The sequence below is a fragment of the Spermophilus citellus genome (genome assembly GCF_964194105.1).
Source record: "Spermophilus citellus genome assembly, chromosome: 2".
Taxonomy (NCBI): domain Eukaryota; kingdom Metazoa; phylum Chordata; class Mammalia; order Rodentia; family Sciuridae; genus Spermophilus; species Spermophilus citellus.
The window spans coordinates 196758603-196776824 of NC_138183.1; the positions used below are offsets into that span (position 1 = coordinate 196758603).

The 18222-nt window shown below is 34.9% G+C and overlaps 2 protein-coding genes across 2 annotated transcripts; both read right to left on the reverse strand.

Moving 5' to 3' along the window:
- Positions 1-9443: 9443 nt before the first annotated feature.
- OR51A4 (olfactory receptor family 51 subfamily A member 4) lies at positions 9444-10385 on the reverse strand (the record flags this gene model as incomplete). The annotated part of the gene is made up of 1 exon (XM_081280334.1): positions 9444-10385. One exon carries the CDS (start codon positions 10383-10385, stop codon positions 9444-9446), a length of 942 nt encoding a protein of 313 aa, XP_081136460.1.
- Positions 10386-16217: 5832 nt separating this feature from the next.
- LOC308642121 (olfactory receptor 51A7-like) lies at positions 16218-17159 on the reverse strand (the record flags this gene model as incomplete). The annotated part of the gene is made up of 1 exon (XM_081280727.1): positions 16218-17159. The coding sequence occupies one exon, from the start codon at positions 17157-17159 to the stop codon at positions 16218-16220; it is 942 nt and encodes a 313-aa protein (XP_081136853.1).
- Positions 17160-18222: the final 1063 nt, after the last annotated feature.

Consider the following 18222-nt stretch of genomic DNA (forward strand, 5'->3'; position numbering starts at 1 on the left):
GAGATTTCCATTATATAAAAAATGATTAATGAACTGAAATGGATAACAATAGAGAGGTAAAATGTTTGGGGGACTGCGTTCAGTTTTGGACATGCTGAACACAAGTTTACAAAAGAATTCCTGCTGTTATGTGGTGGTGCCCATCTGTAATCCCAACACCTTGGGAGGCTGAAACAGGAGGATTGAAAGTTCAAAGCCAGCCTCAGCAATTACATGAGATCTGTCTCAAAAAAGAAAAAGGGATAAAAGGTTTGGAGACGTGGCTCCGCGGTTAAGCACCTCTTGGTTCAATCCTGGTACCAATAAGGAAAAAAAAAAAAGAAAAGAAAAGAAAGAAATTCTTGGTGAGAGAGTCTAGAGGATGTGATGTGTACTGATATTTGGTTTGAGTGAGAGCTTGAGTTATAGGATGTCTGCCAAGTGTATGGAAAAAATGCTAGGAGACGAAATATGAGGAGGATGGAGAGGGGCTCAAATCACAACATTGCAAACAATTTAAGTGAAGATAGTATATAATATAGAAGTTAGAAAAATCTACAGATGAAATACAGGAATAAATACAGGAAATTGAGGTATTCTTTCAAAAGTCTTCCCTTTTCTTAGTAAGTTAGAGAGATGTCGAAGAACTAAAAATAATTAAAAAAAACAATAAATGTCTAGCTTGGTTTGACAATGTCACATAGTGAAAGAATTGCAGGTCTTCTATCCCAATCCATCTGCAACTTAAAACTGCCTTACCAGCATGATATGAGAATTTAGCAAGTAGCCAGGACGGAGAGCTCAGTGTGTGTTCCTGGTTCCAAATGCCCAGTCCCTCTGTGTTCTAGACTATTATCTGTGTGATGCTGCCTGCAATCATACCTGAGCACCAATAGCTGAAAAGAACAGGACTCAGAAGACATACTTCAGAACTCAGGTTGCACTGTAGCTTGGCTACAAGATATCCCGTATTTAAAATGTGAGGGCTTTTTGAAATGTCCAGGAGTTTCTCCTTGGGGACTTTTTCTGAAGCTGAGAATTCCCGGAAGAGTATTCATGGTTCTTAGCTGATGAGAAGCCCTAAAACATGGGCATCAAGGGAAAACAGGTATGGAGGGAAATCTATACTGTGTGTGTGCAAGGGTTATCTTCAAGATATTAGTATGTTTCTAGTTGTGGATTCCATGTTTTGAAACTATATATTAAACACCCAGCTAGACATGGAGAGCAGGGTGGAGGGAGAGAGAGATTTGATTCAGATAAAAGATAAAGCTGATCAGCCTTACTTCTGATTCTTTTTTTCTTTCTCTCTTTGCCCCTCCCTCCTTCTTTCCCTCCCTTCCTCCCTCCCTACCTTTCTTCCTTCCTCCTGTCTTTCCCTCTTTGCTTTCTTTCTCTCATAGTCCTGGAATAAACCTTGGGGTGCTCTACCTCTGAGGTACACTCCAGCTCTTTTTATTTTTTGTTTTGAGATAGGGCCTTGCTAAGTTGCTGAGGCTGGCCTCAAACTTGTGATCCTCCTCTATCAGCCTCAAGAGTTTCTGAGATTTTGAACTTGTGACACCACCGTAGCTACCTCTGACACTTTAAACCATATGATTGTGTGACCAAGGGCAAATTACTTAATCTCTCTGAGATTATTATTTCCTTGTTTTAAGTGAGGAATACACTCCCTCCTTTTTTCAACATGGATTTTGATACTATCAAGAATTCTCATCTGTTTTAGAGTCAACTGATTTGGTTTGAGGTTAGGGAGAAGGAAGGAAGTTCTTGGTCTTTGGTCTTAAACTATTGGTTTCTTAGTTACTATTAGACACTCCTGTGTTGTCCTCCCAGTATATGTGATTTGAGTCACAATTCAGAAACTAATACTCTAAATACTGATTTAATATCTTCAAATAGTTCACTTTTTTCAATTAACAATTACCAAGACTTCTTCTAAGATCAATTTAAATGATTGATACATACACCTGAACAGGATAGCTGATACTTAATGCATTCTTGGTAAATACTTAATAGTATTTAAAGTAATTAGTAAAGTGAACAAGATCTTAGTTTTCCAAGAACTGATAGATGAGTTTGCTTTACTTTTAGGAGAGATGTTACTATTAAGTCTAATTTTTGATTAAAACTATTTTAGTAGTCAACACATATGATAAAATCATTAATAAGTATTGCTTATTATATTTAATATTATTTATATTCACAACCTCATTTATTATTTAAAGTGTATTATTATTAACTTCATATATTTTAAATTTTTAAGAAACGCTAAAGTGTTTAAGAAACGAGAAAAGCAAGCAAAATGTAAATATAAATAACTAGAGGTTATTGCTAAAGCTAAAGTTGAAATTAATAATATTGGAAAAACACATAGGAGGGAGAAGAGACAAAGACTATTGCAAGTCCTAGTTGTTTGAGAAATGCAAATGTTGTTCAATATGAAGAATTCCGCAAATTCATATGCCATCCTATGATTATATGAATTTGGAGATAAGTAAGAGACAGGATTCTAAAAGGGTTCCCAACAAGAGGCTATATACAATCCCTTTGCCAAGGGCCAGTTGAGTTATTGACATAAATTTCTGGATGTCTAAATGTCTGCCTACACTGGTCTGCCTCAAATGCAGTTAGTGCATCTTTATATAATCTCTGCTACCTCCTGATGCTGGTCATCTGAAGAGCTAGAGTGATCTGCTCATGTCTAGAGAGTAGAAAGAGGAAGAAAGAAAGAACCAAGACAGAAACAAACAAAAACTCCATGTATATGCACTCACGAGACATGGAATGTCATGTATGTATCAGTAAAAAAATCAAAACACATTATAGTAATTAAGAAATTGATGAAGACTAGGTAAATTGAGTTATCCAGGGTATGTGACTCTTTAAACACTTTTAAGCAAGCATGTTTAGAGGCTGAGTCACAGTAGTTATTAGCAAAGAAATTAAAAACTAGGACAATACATAATGTATAGTCAGGTCATTAGAAGAAGTAGGAAGGTGATACATTGATTTATTTATTTTTTTAGGGACTTAGATTAAGTTTTGTTTAGAGTAGTGATATTCCTCTTAGGGATGAGAATGAGATAAGTTGTAGAATATATACAGAAGATGTGATGTCGCATGGCAAAAAATGAAATCACTCATGTTTCACTGCTTTTAAAGGATGAAGTATGTGTATATGCTGTAGATAGTGGAGAGCCTGAGAAATGTTGGGCTTAATTCTCCCTATTCCATTCCTTCCTTGGTTGCTGAGAGGAATGGATGTGGGAACTGAACTGAAATGCAAAATAATTATAGCTTTCCAAGTCCTATCTGATGATCAGCTTAGATAGTAGTTTCTGTGACACCATCGTGAGCAGCGCAGGATGGTCTTCACTGCTCAGCAATGAGGATGCATGGAAATGCAGGGGAGAGCCACACTGATCTATGGTTTATAGTTATGAAACTGAATGTAAAATTAAAGAAGCAAATTTACTTTTAGGAGAGATGTTACTATTAAGTCTAATTTTTGATTAAAACTATTTTAGTGGTCAACACATATGATAAAATCATTAATAAGTATTGCTTATTATATTTAATATTATTTATATAATAATATATAAAATTCTGTCTCTGATGGGTTAAAGGCAATTCCAAATTATTACCATTTTTTCAAAAGGTGGAATTGGTTTCTCCTTCCTTTGAAACTTACTTTCTCCTTTAATATGTAACTAAGAGGTACAGTAGAAGTGACTCTATACCTTGCCAGGTACAATGTTTTAGATTTAGAAGCTTCCAACCTGCTTCCAGGAGCGTATTACTTTCTCTTATGGTACTCCTTTGAATCCAGTCATCATGTTATTAGAAGTCCAAGATTTGTGTAGAGGTCACATGTTGGAGTTTAGCTAAATTCAACTCTGGCAACCAACATCAACTGGCAGCTATAGGTGTAACCATTTTACAAGTGCATCCTCCAGCCACTCTGAAGGTGCCTAAGTGGTCCGTGTGGAACAGAGATGAGGTTTCGCTGCTGAGCTGTGAACAGATTACAAAACTATGAGTAAATGAAAGATTATTGTTGCTGTACGTTGCTAGCTTTTGTGTAACTTGTATATCATACCTGAAAGATGGTTCCTTGTTGAGGAATCTTATTTTCCTTGCAATTGAGTTCTTCTCATGCTGAAAGGAGACCTCAAAGACACTTTCTCAGCCTCCTCAAATCTTAACTGTACTCACTACTCTCCTTTGTCAAAATAAACATCATTATCAATATCTAATCATTTGAAGTTTGTTATTCACCATACTTATTCAAAACATTTCAAAACTGAAAGCATATTTTCTTGTTAGTGATATAAAACAAATATAATGACATTGAAGTATGCATTGGGCACAGAAAAAGCATTAAATGTGGTCATAAATAAGCAACAAGAAAGTTATTTCTCTGTGATGTTAAAGTCTGTGTGTGTGTGTGTGTGTGCGCACAACTTTTTGGACTTTGTATATTACATTTTTCACTGGGCTAGCTGCTGATATGAAGTAGTGAATAAAATAGGCAGTCACTGCTCTCCTGAAACTCATATTCTAACACCAAATAATTGTATAATATATTTTAAAAAATAAGTTATGAATGATATCTAGGATTCTAGGATTATAAGGAAATAATTCTAGAATTAAGGAAATAATCCTTAATATATATGATATTCAGAACAAGTACAGGATTCTAAGATTATAAGAAAATGATCCTAGAATATAAGGAAATAATCCTTAATATATATGATTTTAAGAACAAATACAGGAAGATTGACATTTAGGAGAAATTATAATATCTATCTAGGTTGGAAGTGATCAGGGAGGGTTTCATCATGAAAATGTGACCCCACCTGGATTCAAGATTGAGGAAAAAAGTAAAAGCCTCACTAATTTTGTTTAGATAATAAAAATTGTTCATAAGCCAATCTCAAAAAAACCAAAGGTCGAATATTTTCAGTGATATGTAGATACTAACCAAAATAAGGAGAGAGGGAAAGAATAGATGTTCCATGGATTAGACAATGGTGAATGAAGGGAAGGGAGTGGGTAGGAAAAGGAAAGACAGTGTAACCCAAGCCATCCATGGTCTGTTTGTGTGAGCTATGCACATTTGGGCGTATGAGGGGACTTTTCTGGCATTGAGCACTCTTTGGGCTGTGCGATGCAAATGTGCCTTTCCTCTCAATCTGCTTGTGTTCCCACACAGCACCTGAGATGGGTATGACTTGCTAAGATGTCAATCAATCTGCTGACCACAAGACATCACCAAGCAAGACCCCACCCTTCGAAACCCTACCCCTTGCCTTATTTAGGAAGAATATTCTATCCAATGTCTTCTCCCCAATAAATAGGAGGGTTTTGGGTTTGCTCTCTCTCTTGCTCTTTCCAATGTTGCCCAGTGTGAAGCTGACCCTTGGGGTCACTGAGCTGTCCCACTCTCATTCTTAGAAATCATGTTGTTGTGCTGCATGGTTTTTTTCACCGTTTTCTTAGTTATTGATACAGCCAACTCCTTTGAACGCAGCTCATTTTGCCAGCCCACCCAGCTGGTGACAACAGTGGAATGAATCTGATATAATTTTACTATGTACATATATGAATATAACACAGTGAATCCAACCGTTGTATACATTCATAAGAATGGGGTCCTAATTAGAATAAAATATTTTATTGACATATATACTAAAAAAGTAAGAAGCAAAAATCTTTCAGTTTTCCTTTATAGGTCAGATTTTGAGATGTATAATCTAGGAATCTAAGATCGCCGAGGTACTAAGGGGATTTAGGTTTTTGAGTTTCACAAGACATGCTTGTATAATTATATCAAAATGGATTCTACTATCATGTACAACTAAAAAGAACCAATAAAAAATAAAAATGGATGCTCCTTAGATACATGCTTATAATAAACTTATTCTAACAAGTGGGAGTAAAATATATGGGGAAACTGAGTATGTATAAATGACAAGATAAATGTATTTCTTTTCACAAAGACCATTAAAATAAACAATAAAATTTGGTTTTTTGAAGGTATTTAAAAATAATAACCTGGATAATAGTGTAGGAGACTCATATAACTCCAAAACAATAGCATTGTTAGCTTGAATTTATATCTGGAAATGTTTTTTTATATGCAGATTTTAAAGTTAGCAAGTGTGTGTGGGGTGTTCTGGGACTAGACAGATCACTCATAGCATTACTATGAGCTTTAAAACAAACAACAACGACAAACAAACAAACAAAAACCAAAGAACCATTTTAGCTCTTAAGGATTTTATTACTTCAGACAACAATGTAAGAGCAGAATGTTTTCAAGAGAGGTATTGACATAGGCCCTTTTCTCATACTGTTTATTGGCATATATCCTAAAATGTAAGAAGCAGAATCTTCCAGTTTTCCTTTACATATCAGATTTTCAGATGCAAAATCTGGAAATCCAAGATCGCCAAGGTACTAAGGGGATTCAGGGTTCTGAGTTCCACAAGACATTTTTCTTATGAATTCTGAGTTTAAAACCCAAGACTCTATTATGCTTTCTCCAAGCCAAACATTCAAAGTCTAGCTAGCTGTTACCTATGCATTTATTCCCTTTCTGGTTGTTTTGATCAACTTCTTTTTGTTGTTTCCCCACAGCCTTTTCTCAGATTTGATGGATTTTCACATAGTACATAATGGGATTCATTGAGGATGGCACCAGGAAGAAAGTTCTCAGCCATGAGGATGGGGTCATAGAGCATGCAGTCTTCTAGAAACAGTGGAGCATGGCTGCTCTCAGCCTGGGCACTTGGAAGATGACACCACACAGATGTGAGAGATGCAGGTGTTGAGAGCCTTGAACCGCATTCTGAGGGTGGCAATCCCCAGTACTGTCTTTACAATCACGTAGGAGAAAGTAATAAACACAAAATACAGCATGGTAGAAAGTGCAGCAGACAGTCCCTAGAGCCAGGGGATAAATAGGCTGGGAGAGCAGGTTTTGATAACAGGGTCTCAGCTGTTGCAAGAAAACAGACAGTGGAAGAATAAAAAGAACTTTCTTAGAAGTCATCAAGACCTCTGTTTGATAACTCTGGAACAGGCTAAAATTGTATCACACAGGGCCACAAACCAGTCAGATGCCACGTGAACAGGTAGATTAAAACTTCTTGGGCAAAGCAGGAAGCTGCATGAATTTCATGAACACCAAAGAGGAATAATCCCAAAAGGTTGGTAAGGAAGAGAGAGACAGCCCTAGGTCAGAGACAGAGAGCATGGAAAGGAAGCAGTACATGGGCTCATGAAATCTTGGCTCCGTCTTCTCCCACTCCAAGAAAGTAAGAAACATGGGTACTGTGTCCAGCACTGCATGTCCAGTACATTCCACAGAGAGTGGAATTGAGTTAGAGTTTAATAATATTTGTTCAGTTAAATATAACTTTAATAAAAGTTGAAAACAGTAATAATTTTCTCCATTCTTCATGCTAAAATCCATCTATTCAATCATATGACATGTCTGTGATTTATGCTTGTTTGCTTTATTTTAGGTTACTCAAGTCTGCGTTCCTCAAAGAACAAAACATATCAGCCTCTTTTAATACACAAAATACAATTTTCTGGCTGTTTGTCTAAGAGAGTGATTATCTTTTCCAAAGTCAGTACCTTCGTGGGCTCCCCACAAACCATTTTCTTAGATGTTTGTTGTTTAATCACTTCTCATCTTGTTAGTAGAAACTGATGAAGTTCTTCACTTTGTTCTGCCTCACACTGGAAAAATGTAGGCTTCCATTTCCTTCAACTAATGAAGCATTCATTTAGTGCTTTGTTGTGCTACAACCTCAACCCCCTGCCTGTGCTTCTGAGGTTACAGAAAATGTATCAGGATGTGGCTAAACACTTCAAACTCAGAAACTCTGCCTTGGTCTGATGATAGATTTTCCTATCTGAGAAAAGCTTTATGGAAAGATTTGCAATTATGAATCTGAAAGCTCAAAAGGTTGAATAAGTTGGAACTGTTCTGTTGGAACTGTTCTGGGGTATTAAAAATAAGGTTTGAATTCTTGTTTTGACTTCCTGTCTGTGTGAAGTTGAATAAATCAATCTCTTAGAGTCTCAGTGTCTCCAACTGAAACAAATGGGAAGGAATACCTGATGAAAAGCTGGGTCATTTTAAGAATCATAAAAAAAAATGCCTTAAGCTCATCCAGGTGGCAGGAGGATCTCCAGTTCAAAACCAGCCTCTGCAATGGCAAGGTGCTAAGCAACTCAATGAGACCCTGTCTCTAAATAAAAATAAAATACAGGGCTGGGGATGTGGCCCAGTGGTTGAGTGCCCCTGAGTTTAATCCCTAGTAGCTCCCTAAAAGAATTATGCCTTAAAATATGTATAACATATTATACATATTTACATATTGCATGTAGTAGAGGTTCAAAAACTGTGCCTATATCTGTTAAAATTTTGTTATTTACTGTGGTATACTATCCAGATCTAGGCCAATTATTATTCTTTAATATTTGACACTTTCAGAAATTTCCTTTTAGGTTACCTGAGAATAAAAATATAGGAGACTAGGATTGATGTGTTTTGTAGAAAAGATTTAATTCAATGAGTCATAAGAAAAGGCTAAATAAAATTGTTTAAATGGTATAAAAGAGATGCCAAGTTAGGAAAGGAAACTGGACTATTTTTATCCATAAGAACAAAGACAGTATAATTTTCTTTAACATCATACCCTATTTTCAAAATCTTTGAGCACTTGTGATATGCTAATACTTGGAATACTCAACTTAAAATAATTTTGTCCTACCTTATTGGAATTTTTCAGAACTCTTCAACATACAATTTTTTTTACATGATCTTATTTTCTTTTTAATTCATTAGCAATTATTTATTGAAATCTACACTGCATCAGAAATGTCCTAGACATTAAATTTATAAAAATAAATAAAACATATAGTTGTCTTCAATCATTGACAGCACATTTTGTCAGTAAGTAAACATAAATGAAATAAACATAAACATATAACAGCAATTGCAAATAACAAGCATAATGATCAATATAGAATAGTATAGCAATAAAAGATAAAATAGAAGGTTTTAGGTAACCCATGGTAAAATTAAATGTAAATTTTTAAAAAATGAATAGAAAAGAATTGCATGAAATTGAAGTCAAGCACCTTTCAATAAAAGGGATCTCATATGAAAACTCACAGGAAATGAAAAACTTTGTAAATTTACCAGTTTTTCAGAAGACTTGTATAGTTGTAGTTTGATGATTATCTGATGATGCTGGTTAACAAACATCATAAAACAACTCTTTTCATTCTAGCTGTCTGAGATGGGAACTTCAGACAATGCACTTCTTATATCTCTAGTTCTATGCCCATTGTAAGAATTCAAAGTGAATAAAACAATTCTTAAACTTACCTTATCTCACTCACCAAAGACTTCCCCCCATTGTTATCACATATCACTATTATAACTGCTTCTGACACAATTTTGCTACAACTCTAACCCTGATTTGCCTAGTTTTCACACAATAAACAATTGGGTTCATCAATGGAGGTACAAGTAAGAGAACATTTGCCATGAGTACATTAATGAGGGGAGAGGCATGCTGGGCAAAGCGATGGACAATGGCCAGGTTGATGATTGGCAGATAGAAGATAACCACAGCACAGATGTGTGAAACACAAGTATTGAGGGCCTTGAGCTGCTCCTTTTGTGATGCAATTCCCAGCACAGTCTTGAGGATCAAGATGTAAGACACAACAATGAGCATGAAGTCTACCATAAGGCAGAGTGCCCCAAAAAAGCCATAGATGACATCGATTTGGTTGTCAGAACAGGACAATTTCATGACATCCTGGTGGAGGCAGTAGGAATGGGATAGCTGGCTTTTCTTACAATATCTCAAGCTTCTCAGAGTGAAGGGGAAGGGTAGAACCAGGAGGATACTCTTAAAGGAGAACACCATTCCTATTTGGGCAACTCGGACTGATGTAAGGATGGAGCTATATCGCAGAGGGTTGTGGATGGCTAAGAAGCGGTCAAATGACATGATCAGGAGGATTGAAGACTCCAGTGCTGTGAATCCATGGATGAAGAATTCCTGGGCAAAGCAGGCATTGACTGAAATTTCAGGAGCATTGAACAAGAAGATCCTCAACATGGTAGGCAGAGAAGACAAAGACAAACCCAAGTCAGACAGGGACAACATAGAAAGGAAATAGTACATAGGCTCATGTAAGGAGGGCTCTGTCTTGATGATGAAAATGATGGTGCAGTTTCCCAGAATAGCAATAAGATACATGCTGCAAATAGGGATAGAGATCCAGATGTGTGCATGTTCTAGCCCTGGCATCCCAACCAAGAGGAAGGTGGTGATTTCAGCATATGATGTGTTGGTAATGGCCATGATGTATTCAGAAGGCTCTGCAATGAAATGTACAGGCACTTATGTTAGGAAAATATAAAATTCTGGAAATTTTGCAGGAAAAAAAAGCAACATTGGAATTTAAGGGTTCTTTAATTCTTTTTGACAGAACAGAGAATTCTTGTAGCTGTCATATGGAGACAAATGAATGCCACATTAGACTAGAATCTCCCTGTGTCATAAATTGGGAAAATTATTTTTGGCCATGTTTTTCCTGTACAAAAACTAAAATTGAATTTTTTATGAAGATATGTATTTGATTTCATTTTCCCTGTAAAATATCAGTAAACCCAAATCAATTAACCTGGAGTTCTACTATTTCTTGCTTTTAGATCCTACAGGAGATGGACCTGCAGGCAGGTATAATTTCTAGAATGATGCTACATGTGAACAAAGGAACCTAAATATCTTCCTAATTCTAATAACTCCTACAAAGTATGTTTTTCTATCAACAAAACTGCCAGAGGTTTTATCTTAATGACATGACTTCTGAATTCCTATTCTTCCTGTATATGAAGGTCTATGTGACTAATTGCCAAAAAATAGATGTAAAATGCAGAGATAAATGAGAGTATCTGAGTACTTACTAGTAAGTGATGAGCAATTGTGAGAGAAGTCAAAGAATCCCAGTATAAAAATCCAAGATATTTTACTGAACTCTTTCAACTCAGTAGTCTGGGAACCAGAACAGTCTTTTAAACCATTTTGAGTCTTCTTTTCCTCCCTTGATAGCTGCAAGGCCTGCCTCCCTGGCCTCGAGGGTATGCTGCTGCCTGTCTTGCCACCTCCGGCTCCTCCTGATACACTAGGGCTTGTCTCTTCCTTTTCTAATTGCTTTAGAATCCCTGAGTTCTCTGGGGATTGCAGCCAGGCTGGATCTACTCTGAGAATGATAACAGTAATTTGCAGATGCAATAAATCCACAGAAATAATTGATAACACAGAAATAAAATAAACACCTAGGCCTGAAAATATAAATGCTTTGGCTGGAGAAAGGTTGTTAATAACCAGGTACTGGAAAGATACTGTGCATCCATAAAGAAGATAGGATACTTCTGCTAGACTTCTGGCTGATATGTTACCCCTCTACCCAGGTCAGAGACTAAGCATAGGTGTTATTAGATGAATTTGTGCACTCAAAAAAGCACTGCAAGGAAAAACACCTGCAGACATATATTTTTAGTGTATACTTTACTCTTGATGCTTGGGATCATCACTCCAGGTACTCTGGGCACCACTTAGAACCAGCTTGTCCAACACAGGCTCCATTTTCTCCCTTCCCAAATCTTCCCTTTTCAAGGCACCTATCACATCAATAATACTTTATGCTTAAGAATTTATGAGTCCAAAGTCTAGCTCTTTTCACATTTTTATAGAGTACTGCCCAATATTTATTGAAAATATGAAGTATTTCACTTACTGAGTTTCACTGCTAGAGGATGAGTTTGAATCTTATAAGTTTTGAAATAATGGTAAGTTATATTGTTACCTTCATTTTTACTAATGAAGAAAGTGTTTCTCAAGGAGATCAAGTAATCCATTCAAGATCACATAAGGGTTGTAGGGTAGAAGTAATTCAAAAATTTAGATCTGTTGTATTCCTAACAACTAAATTCATAGCATGCAATCTGGAGGGTTGCACTATATTTAAGATACTGAGAACTGAATGCATTGCTGTAATTCTGTATTACTTTCAGCATTCTAAACCAATTGCTAGTTATTTCTTGAGAATAATATAAAATATTTGGTCTTATATTTGTGAATTGGCAACAAAGAAAATCATACTAGTATAAGTATCCTAAGGAAATGATCTTGAGAAAAAAAATTCTTCATTCTATGGATTAAAAATATGGTATATATACACAAATTATATGTAGAAACAAGCCATAAAGAATAAAATTATGGCATTTGCTAGTAAATAGATGGAACAGGAGACTATCTTGCTAAGTGAAATAAGCCAATCTCCCACAAAACAAAGGTAGAATGTTCTCTATGGTATGCAGATGTTAATTCACAATAAGTGGGGTGGGGAATAGATGTTCACTGGATTAGACAAAGTGGAATGAAGAGAAGGCAGGGGGAATGGGAATAGGAAAGACATAACTTTCCTATGTTCATATATGAATACAGGACCAGTTTAACTCCACATTATGGACAACCACAAAAAAATGGGAAGATATATTACATGTAGGTATGATATGTCAAATACATTCCACTTTCTATAACTGTAAAGAACAAATAAATAATTAAAAATTTATTCATCCTCATAAATATATAGTCTTTGAATATATATAAAATTAAGTTGACTAAGAGGAAGAAACATAAGTTTTACCATAAACTCCTTAAGCTATGTAATGATTCTTTTTAACTGCAAACAGCCTGCTGTTTACTTTTGCCTTAAAAATAAGCAACACCTATACCCAACTTGATGTTGTCAGGAATTTTTTCCTCTGTGCATTTTCCAGATCATGTTCATGAAAGAGAAGGCAGGGTGAGTGTGTGTGTGTGTGTGTGTGTGTGTGTGTGTGTGTGTGATGTGTTTGTAATAATTGCCTTGGTGATATTACATGTCAATTTGCTCAATGTTATTTTTACTTTTATTTATCTTCATTAACTTTCTCACCTACTGATGCTTTCTATAAAATAAAATAATAGATTTTAGCAATTTTTAACAAGAAATATTCTAAATAATTTTTATATTATAACCTAGCACTGTATCTTTTTGTATGTTAATTTACTTAACAATATATTTTGAAGTTTATAAATGAGATTAAAATGATAATAAGAAGAATCATATATTTTATAAATTAATTTGTTATTAATTTTACTGTTATAAATTGAAGTATTTTATCAGTGCATGTTAATTATACAGAATAATGTGTTTCGTTGTAGTGTATTCATACCCTGCATATAGCATATTTTTATTATTTCCAGCCTTGCACTATTCCCCTTTGCCCTCCCTTTTTGCTTTCCCTTCATCCTCATATCCTTGCCTAATAGTTTCTTTATCCTCTAGATTCTACATATGAAAGGAAACCTGTGATATGTTTTTCAGACTCCAACTTGTTTTAACATGATAATCTCCAGTTCCATCTATTTTCCTACAAATGCCATGATTTTGTTATTTATGGCTGAAGAATACTCTCTATATATCTATCTCATCTTGATATATCTATATATGAGAGAGACATAGATATATCATATTTTATTTATTGATTGATAGACACTTAGGTTGATTTCATAATTTGACTATTGTGAATTGTGCTATGATAAACATGAATAGGCAGATATCTCTATAGTATGCTGAATTTAACTCCTTTAGAAAAATATGGAAAAGTGGTATAGCTGAATTATATAAATTCGAGCAATTTTTGTATAAAAGTAAATATCATGGATTAGTGGACCTCATAGATAATGATGATGAAGGAATGCATATCAAGTAGATAGGACAAGGCTAAAACAGTGCCTCTGTGAATCATTATGTGGTAATGAAATTAAATTATTTAACTTCATTAAATTGGAAGGGAAAGTAGTAAAAATCTAAAGGTAAATTTCCTTTTCAAGAAAATGGTAAATAAAGAACAAATTAAACCTGAAGGAAAAGAAAAAGAAATAATAATGATAAGATCAGAAATTAATAAAATAGAAATATGACATAAAGTCAATAAAGCAAAAATTTGATTCTTTGAAAAGTTTAAGAAACATTTTATATTTAGAAAAGTATAAAAATCCTTGGGAGACTGGGGGGATATATCTCAGTTGCTGGAGTGCTTGCCTTGCATGCACAAGGCCCTGGGTTCAATCCTCAGCACCACAAAAACAAAAACAAACAAACAAGAACTTGGAGATACTGATCAAGGATAAGATGGCAAACACAAAATTTATATCAATAATAAAACTAGAGAATTTAGCTAATGCTCTGCAGACAATACAGAAAATAGCTGGATTCAACAAATATAATAAACAACCTTTTAAACAAAGTGAATAACTCAGATAAAATGGAAAAAACTCTTTTTTTAGCTTAAAAATTCTTTTTTTATTGATGAATTATAATTGCACTTTATAGTGGAATTCATTAGGCCATATTCATACATGCACATAACATAATTTGATCAATCTCATTCTCCACCACCTTCCCTTCCCTCCCTTGTTTCTCTCCTCTAGTCCACTTGCTCTACTCTACTATCTCCCTTCTATTATTATTAAATATTTTAATTAGTACATTACAATTATATATCAAAGCAGAATTCATTGTGCTATATTTGTACATGGACATAGCATAATTTGGTAGTTGGTAAACTTCTTTCTGAGTACTTCACCATGACTCTCCCTTCCTTCTCCTCCATCCCCTTCCTCTACACTGTTGGTATCCCTTCTATTTTTGTGAGATCTGCCTTTGTTTATTACATTTTTCTTTTTTTCTAGCTTCTCTAGAACATTTAATCCTTGACTTTCTGAGTATCATTTATTGAATTTAGCATGAAGTTCCCCCATCCCATTCATTTATGTACAAATAAAAATTTCATTCTTCTGTGTGGTTGAGTAAATCTCCATTGTGTATTTACATCACATTTTCCTTATCTATTCATCTGTTGACGTGCCTCTAGTCTGGTTTCATAACTTGGTTATTGTGAATTGCGTTGTTATACACTATATATGCTTATATCACTTGTTATGCTGATTTTAGTTCTTTTGGGTAATTATGAAGGAATGGGATAGCTGGGTCTTATGGTGATTCCATTCCTAATCTTTTGAGGAATCGCCATAGCACTTTCCAAAATAGTAATATCAATTTACAGTCTCCAAAACAATGTATAATGTACCTATATTCCCATGTACTTGAGCTGTTACTATTAATACTTTGATTTAAATAACCAGAAATAATCAATATAAAAACTTTTATGAAAAGATTAAACACCAACTAAAAATATTCTGCTATGATAAAGGATAAAGAACTCCTATCAATCAAGATGTAAAATTAAAAAAAATACACAGTGTATTTGACTGTTTTTTTTTCCAATTTGTGTTTAGGAAAATAGAAATTATCATCACAATGAGATACTATAACATACTCATTAGAGTGACTAATATTAAAAAGGTTAAAAATTCCAAATTTTGATGAAGATATAGAGCATCAGAACTCTTACATTTTTCTACTGGATGTACAAATCAGCACAATGTCTTTGATGATGATTAGTTTAGCATTTTCTACTATAGATAAATGCTTGCTGTAAATCATGAAAACATCACTTCTAGAGAAATGAATTCTATAGTCTTATAGCTTCAAACATATTTCAAAGTAATTCATGAGTTTTTAATAGTTTTTTTGAATTGCTAATCTATCTCATACACACACACAATGGGTAATCAGAAGATGCTTATGCTGTGGGTGTGCATGCTTAAATTTTTTAACAGACTTCAATCATTGTTGTTCATACATGAGTTAATTAAATAGCTATTTACCATCTAATGGTTTTTATTTTCATTAATGAGTATACTTTTTTATTTTTCTTTTGTTTTTTTGAAGAATAACATGTTGAAAACTTTTTGTAATCCTAATTAGGATTGTGCTGTTATGATTGAAACTTGTATCTGATTGCATTGGAAAGATAAAAATGAAAAAGGAGACAGGAAGATTAGTTACAAGCCTATTATCATCTGAAACCTAAAACCCAAGACACCCAACCTAGAATGTTCTGAGTTTATGTAGTATATGTTTGAGTTCAGTCTTTACTCTTTCATTGTCATTCTTCATTCCCTACTTAAGTTCTGAAGTTGTGTTAGCCTGATGTCCACTGAAGCTGAAGTTTCCCATCAATGCTGTTTCTCACATAATTTTGCCAGGATCACATTTCTAATCTGCTGACTCTTCACAGAGTATACAATGGGATTCATTAGAGGGGGAACCAGCAGGAAGAGATCAGCTATTAGGACTCTAATAACTGGAGAGGCATTTTTGGCAAAGCGGTGAAGGGCAGCCAAGGTGATAATAGGCACATAGAAGATGAACACAGCACAGATGTGAGAAATGCAAGTGTTGAGGACCTTGAGGCGACCTTTGTGTGAGGTAATGCCCAGGACAATTTTCAGGATCAACACGTAAGACACAGAAATGAACATTAAGTTTAATAGAGATAAAAGAGCCACAAAAAATCCATAAATTATATTGATCCTGTTGTCTGAGCAGGCCAACTTCATGACATCCTGGTGAAGGCAATATGAATGGGACAAAATGCTTTTCTTACAGAATTTCAGCCTCTTTAGAATAAAAGGGAATGGGAGAACAAGTAAAATGCACAGGGTGGCAAATGCAAAGCCAGTTTTAAAGACTTTGTCACTGGTAAGGATGGAGGTGTACCTCAAAGGGTTGTAGATGGCTATATAGCGATCAATAGCCATGACCAAAAGCACTACTGACTCCATAGCTGAGAACCCATGAATGAAAAACTCCTGTGCAAAGCAGGCATCTGTGGAAATTCCTGTGGCATTGAACAAGAAGACTCTCAGCATGGTTGGAAGGGAGGAGATAGATAGTCCCAGGTCCGAGAATGCCAGCATGGAAAGGAAATAGTACATAGGCTCGTGCAGGGAGTTCTCTGTTTTTATGAAAAAAAGGATGGTGCCATTTCCCAGGATGGCAACAAGGTACATGAAGCAAATGGGGATGGAGACCCACAGGTGAGCATGCTCTGCCCCTGGGATTCCAATCAGGAAGAAGGTGGAGATTCCATCTTCAGAGATGTTGAAGACTGACATTGCAGGAGTATGAAGAAACCAGAACCTGGGTCTCAGAAACTTTTTCCTACAAAGGCATAAATTAATTGTCTCAAACAAGTAAGCTGTATTCATCAGGTTGACACAAATCTTGATATGCCAGCTATTCTCCTACAATAATTCCTATTAAGCAATAATTCCTAGTATTAAGCATATTTTATAAACTAAAAGTGAGAGTAACATCAGGACCCATATTAGCAGGATACAAAGAGATAAATGAAAATATACTTATCTCCACAAATAAATATCCACAAACAGATATAATATTCCAAACACTTTTCTTGGACTCAGCATACAGTAAGGGAGAAGCAAATTTCTCACTTTGTGTTTACTATAACATTTTGTTAGGATAGTGATGCGTACACTTGGAAATCGCATGAACAAATACAAGATCAAAGAAGGAACTCCATTGTTCACAGTTCCATTTGTAGTTTTTGAAGAATTTTTAACCCTAAGAAATTATTTTTGCCAAAAAACTTGGCTGGAATAATTTGGCTGATTTTGGATTTCCATAACTGAAAGAATGAAGTTAGGCACTATGACTACTTAACACAAATATTATCTCAAAGTATATCATAGATATGAGTGTAAGAGCTAAAACAATAAAGCCCCTGGAAGGAAACAGAAAGTAAATCTTGGAGACCTTGAGTTTGGCAGTGTCTGCTTAGAAATGGCACTGAAACCATCAAGTACAACAAAACCACATATTGTGTAACACACTTCTAGGATTTGAAAGACATCATCAAAAAATTAAAAAGTTAACTCAGAATGAGAGAAAGATTTGTAAATCATTTATCTGGACTTCCTCAAGAATATATAAAGGACCTTTACAACCCTACATTAGACGTGAAAATATACTTACCATCATTAGTCATTGAGGAAATGTAAGTCAAATGTAACACCAATATGAAATATCACTTCACACACACAGGAAGGCTGAAATAAAAAAAGAAAAATAGTAATTATTGGCAAAGGTGTGGAGAAATTTGAACTTCTCTACATTGAGGTTGAGACTGCAAATGTTTCACCAACTTTGGAAAATGTT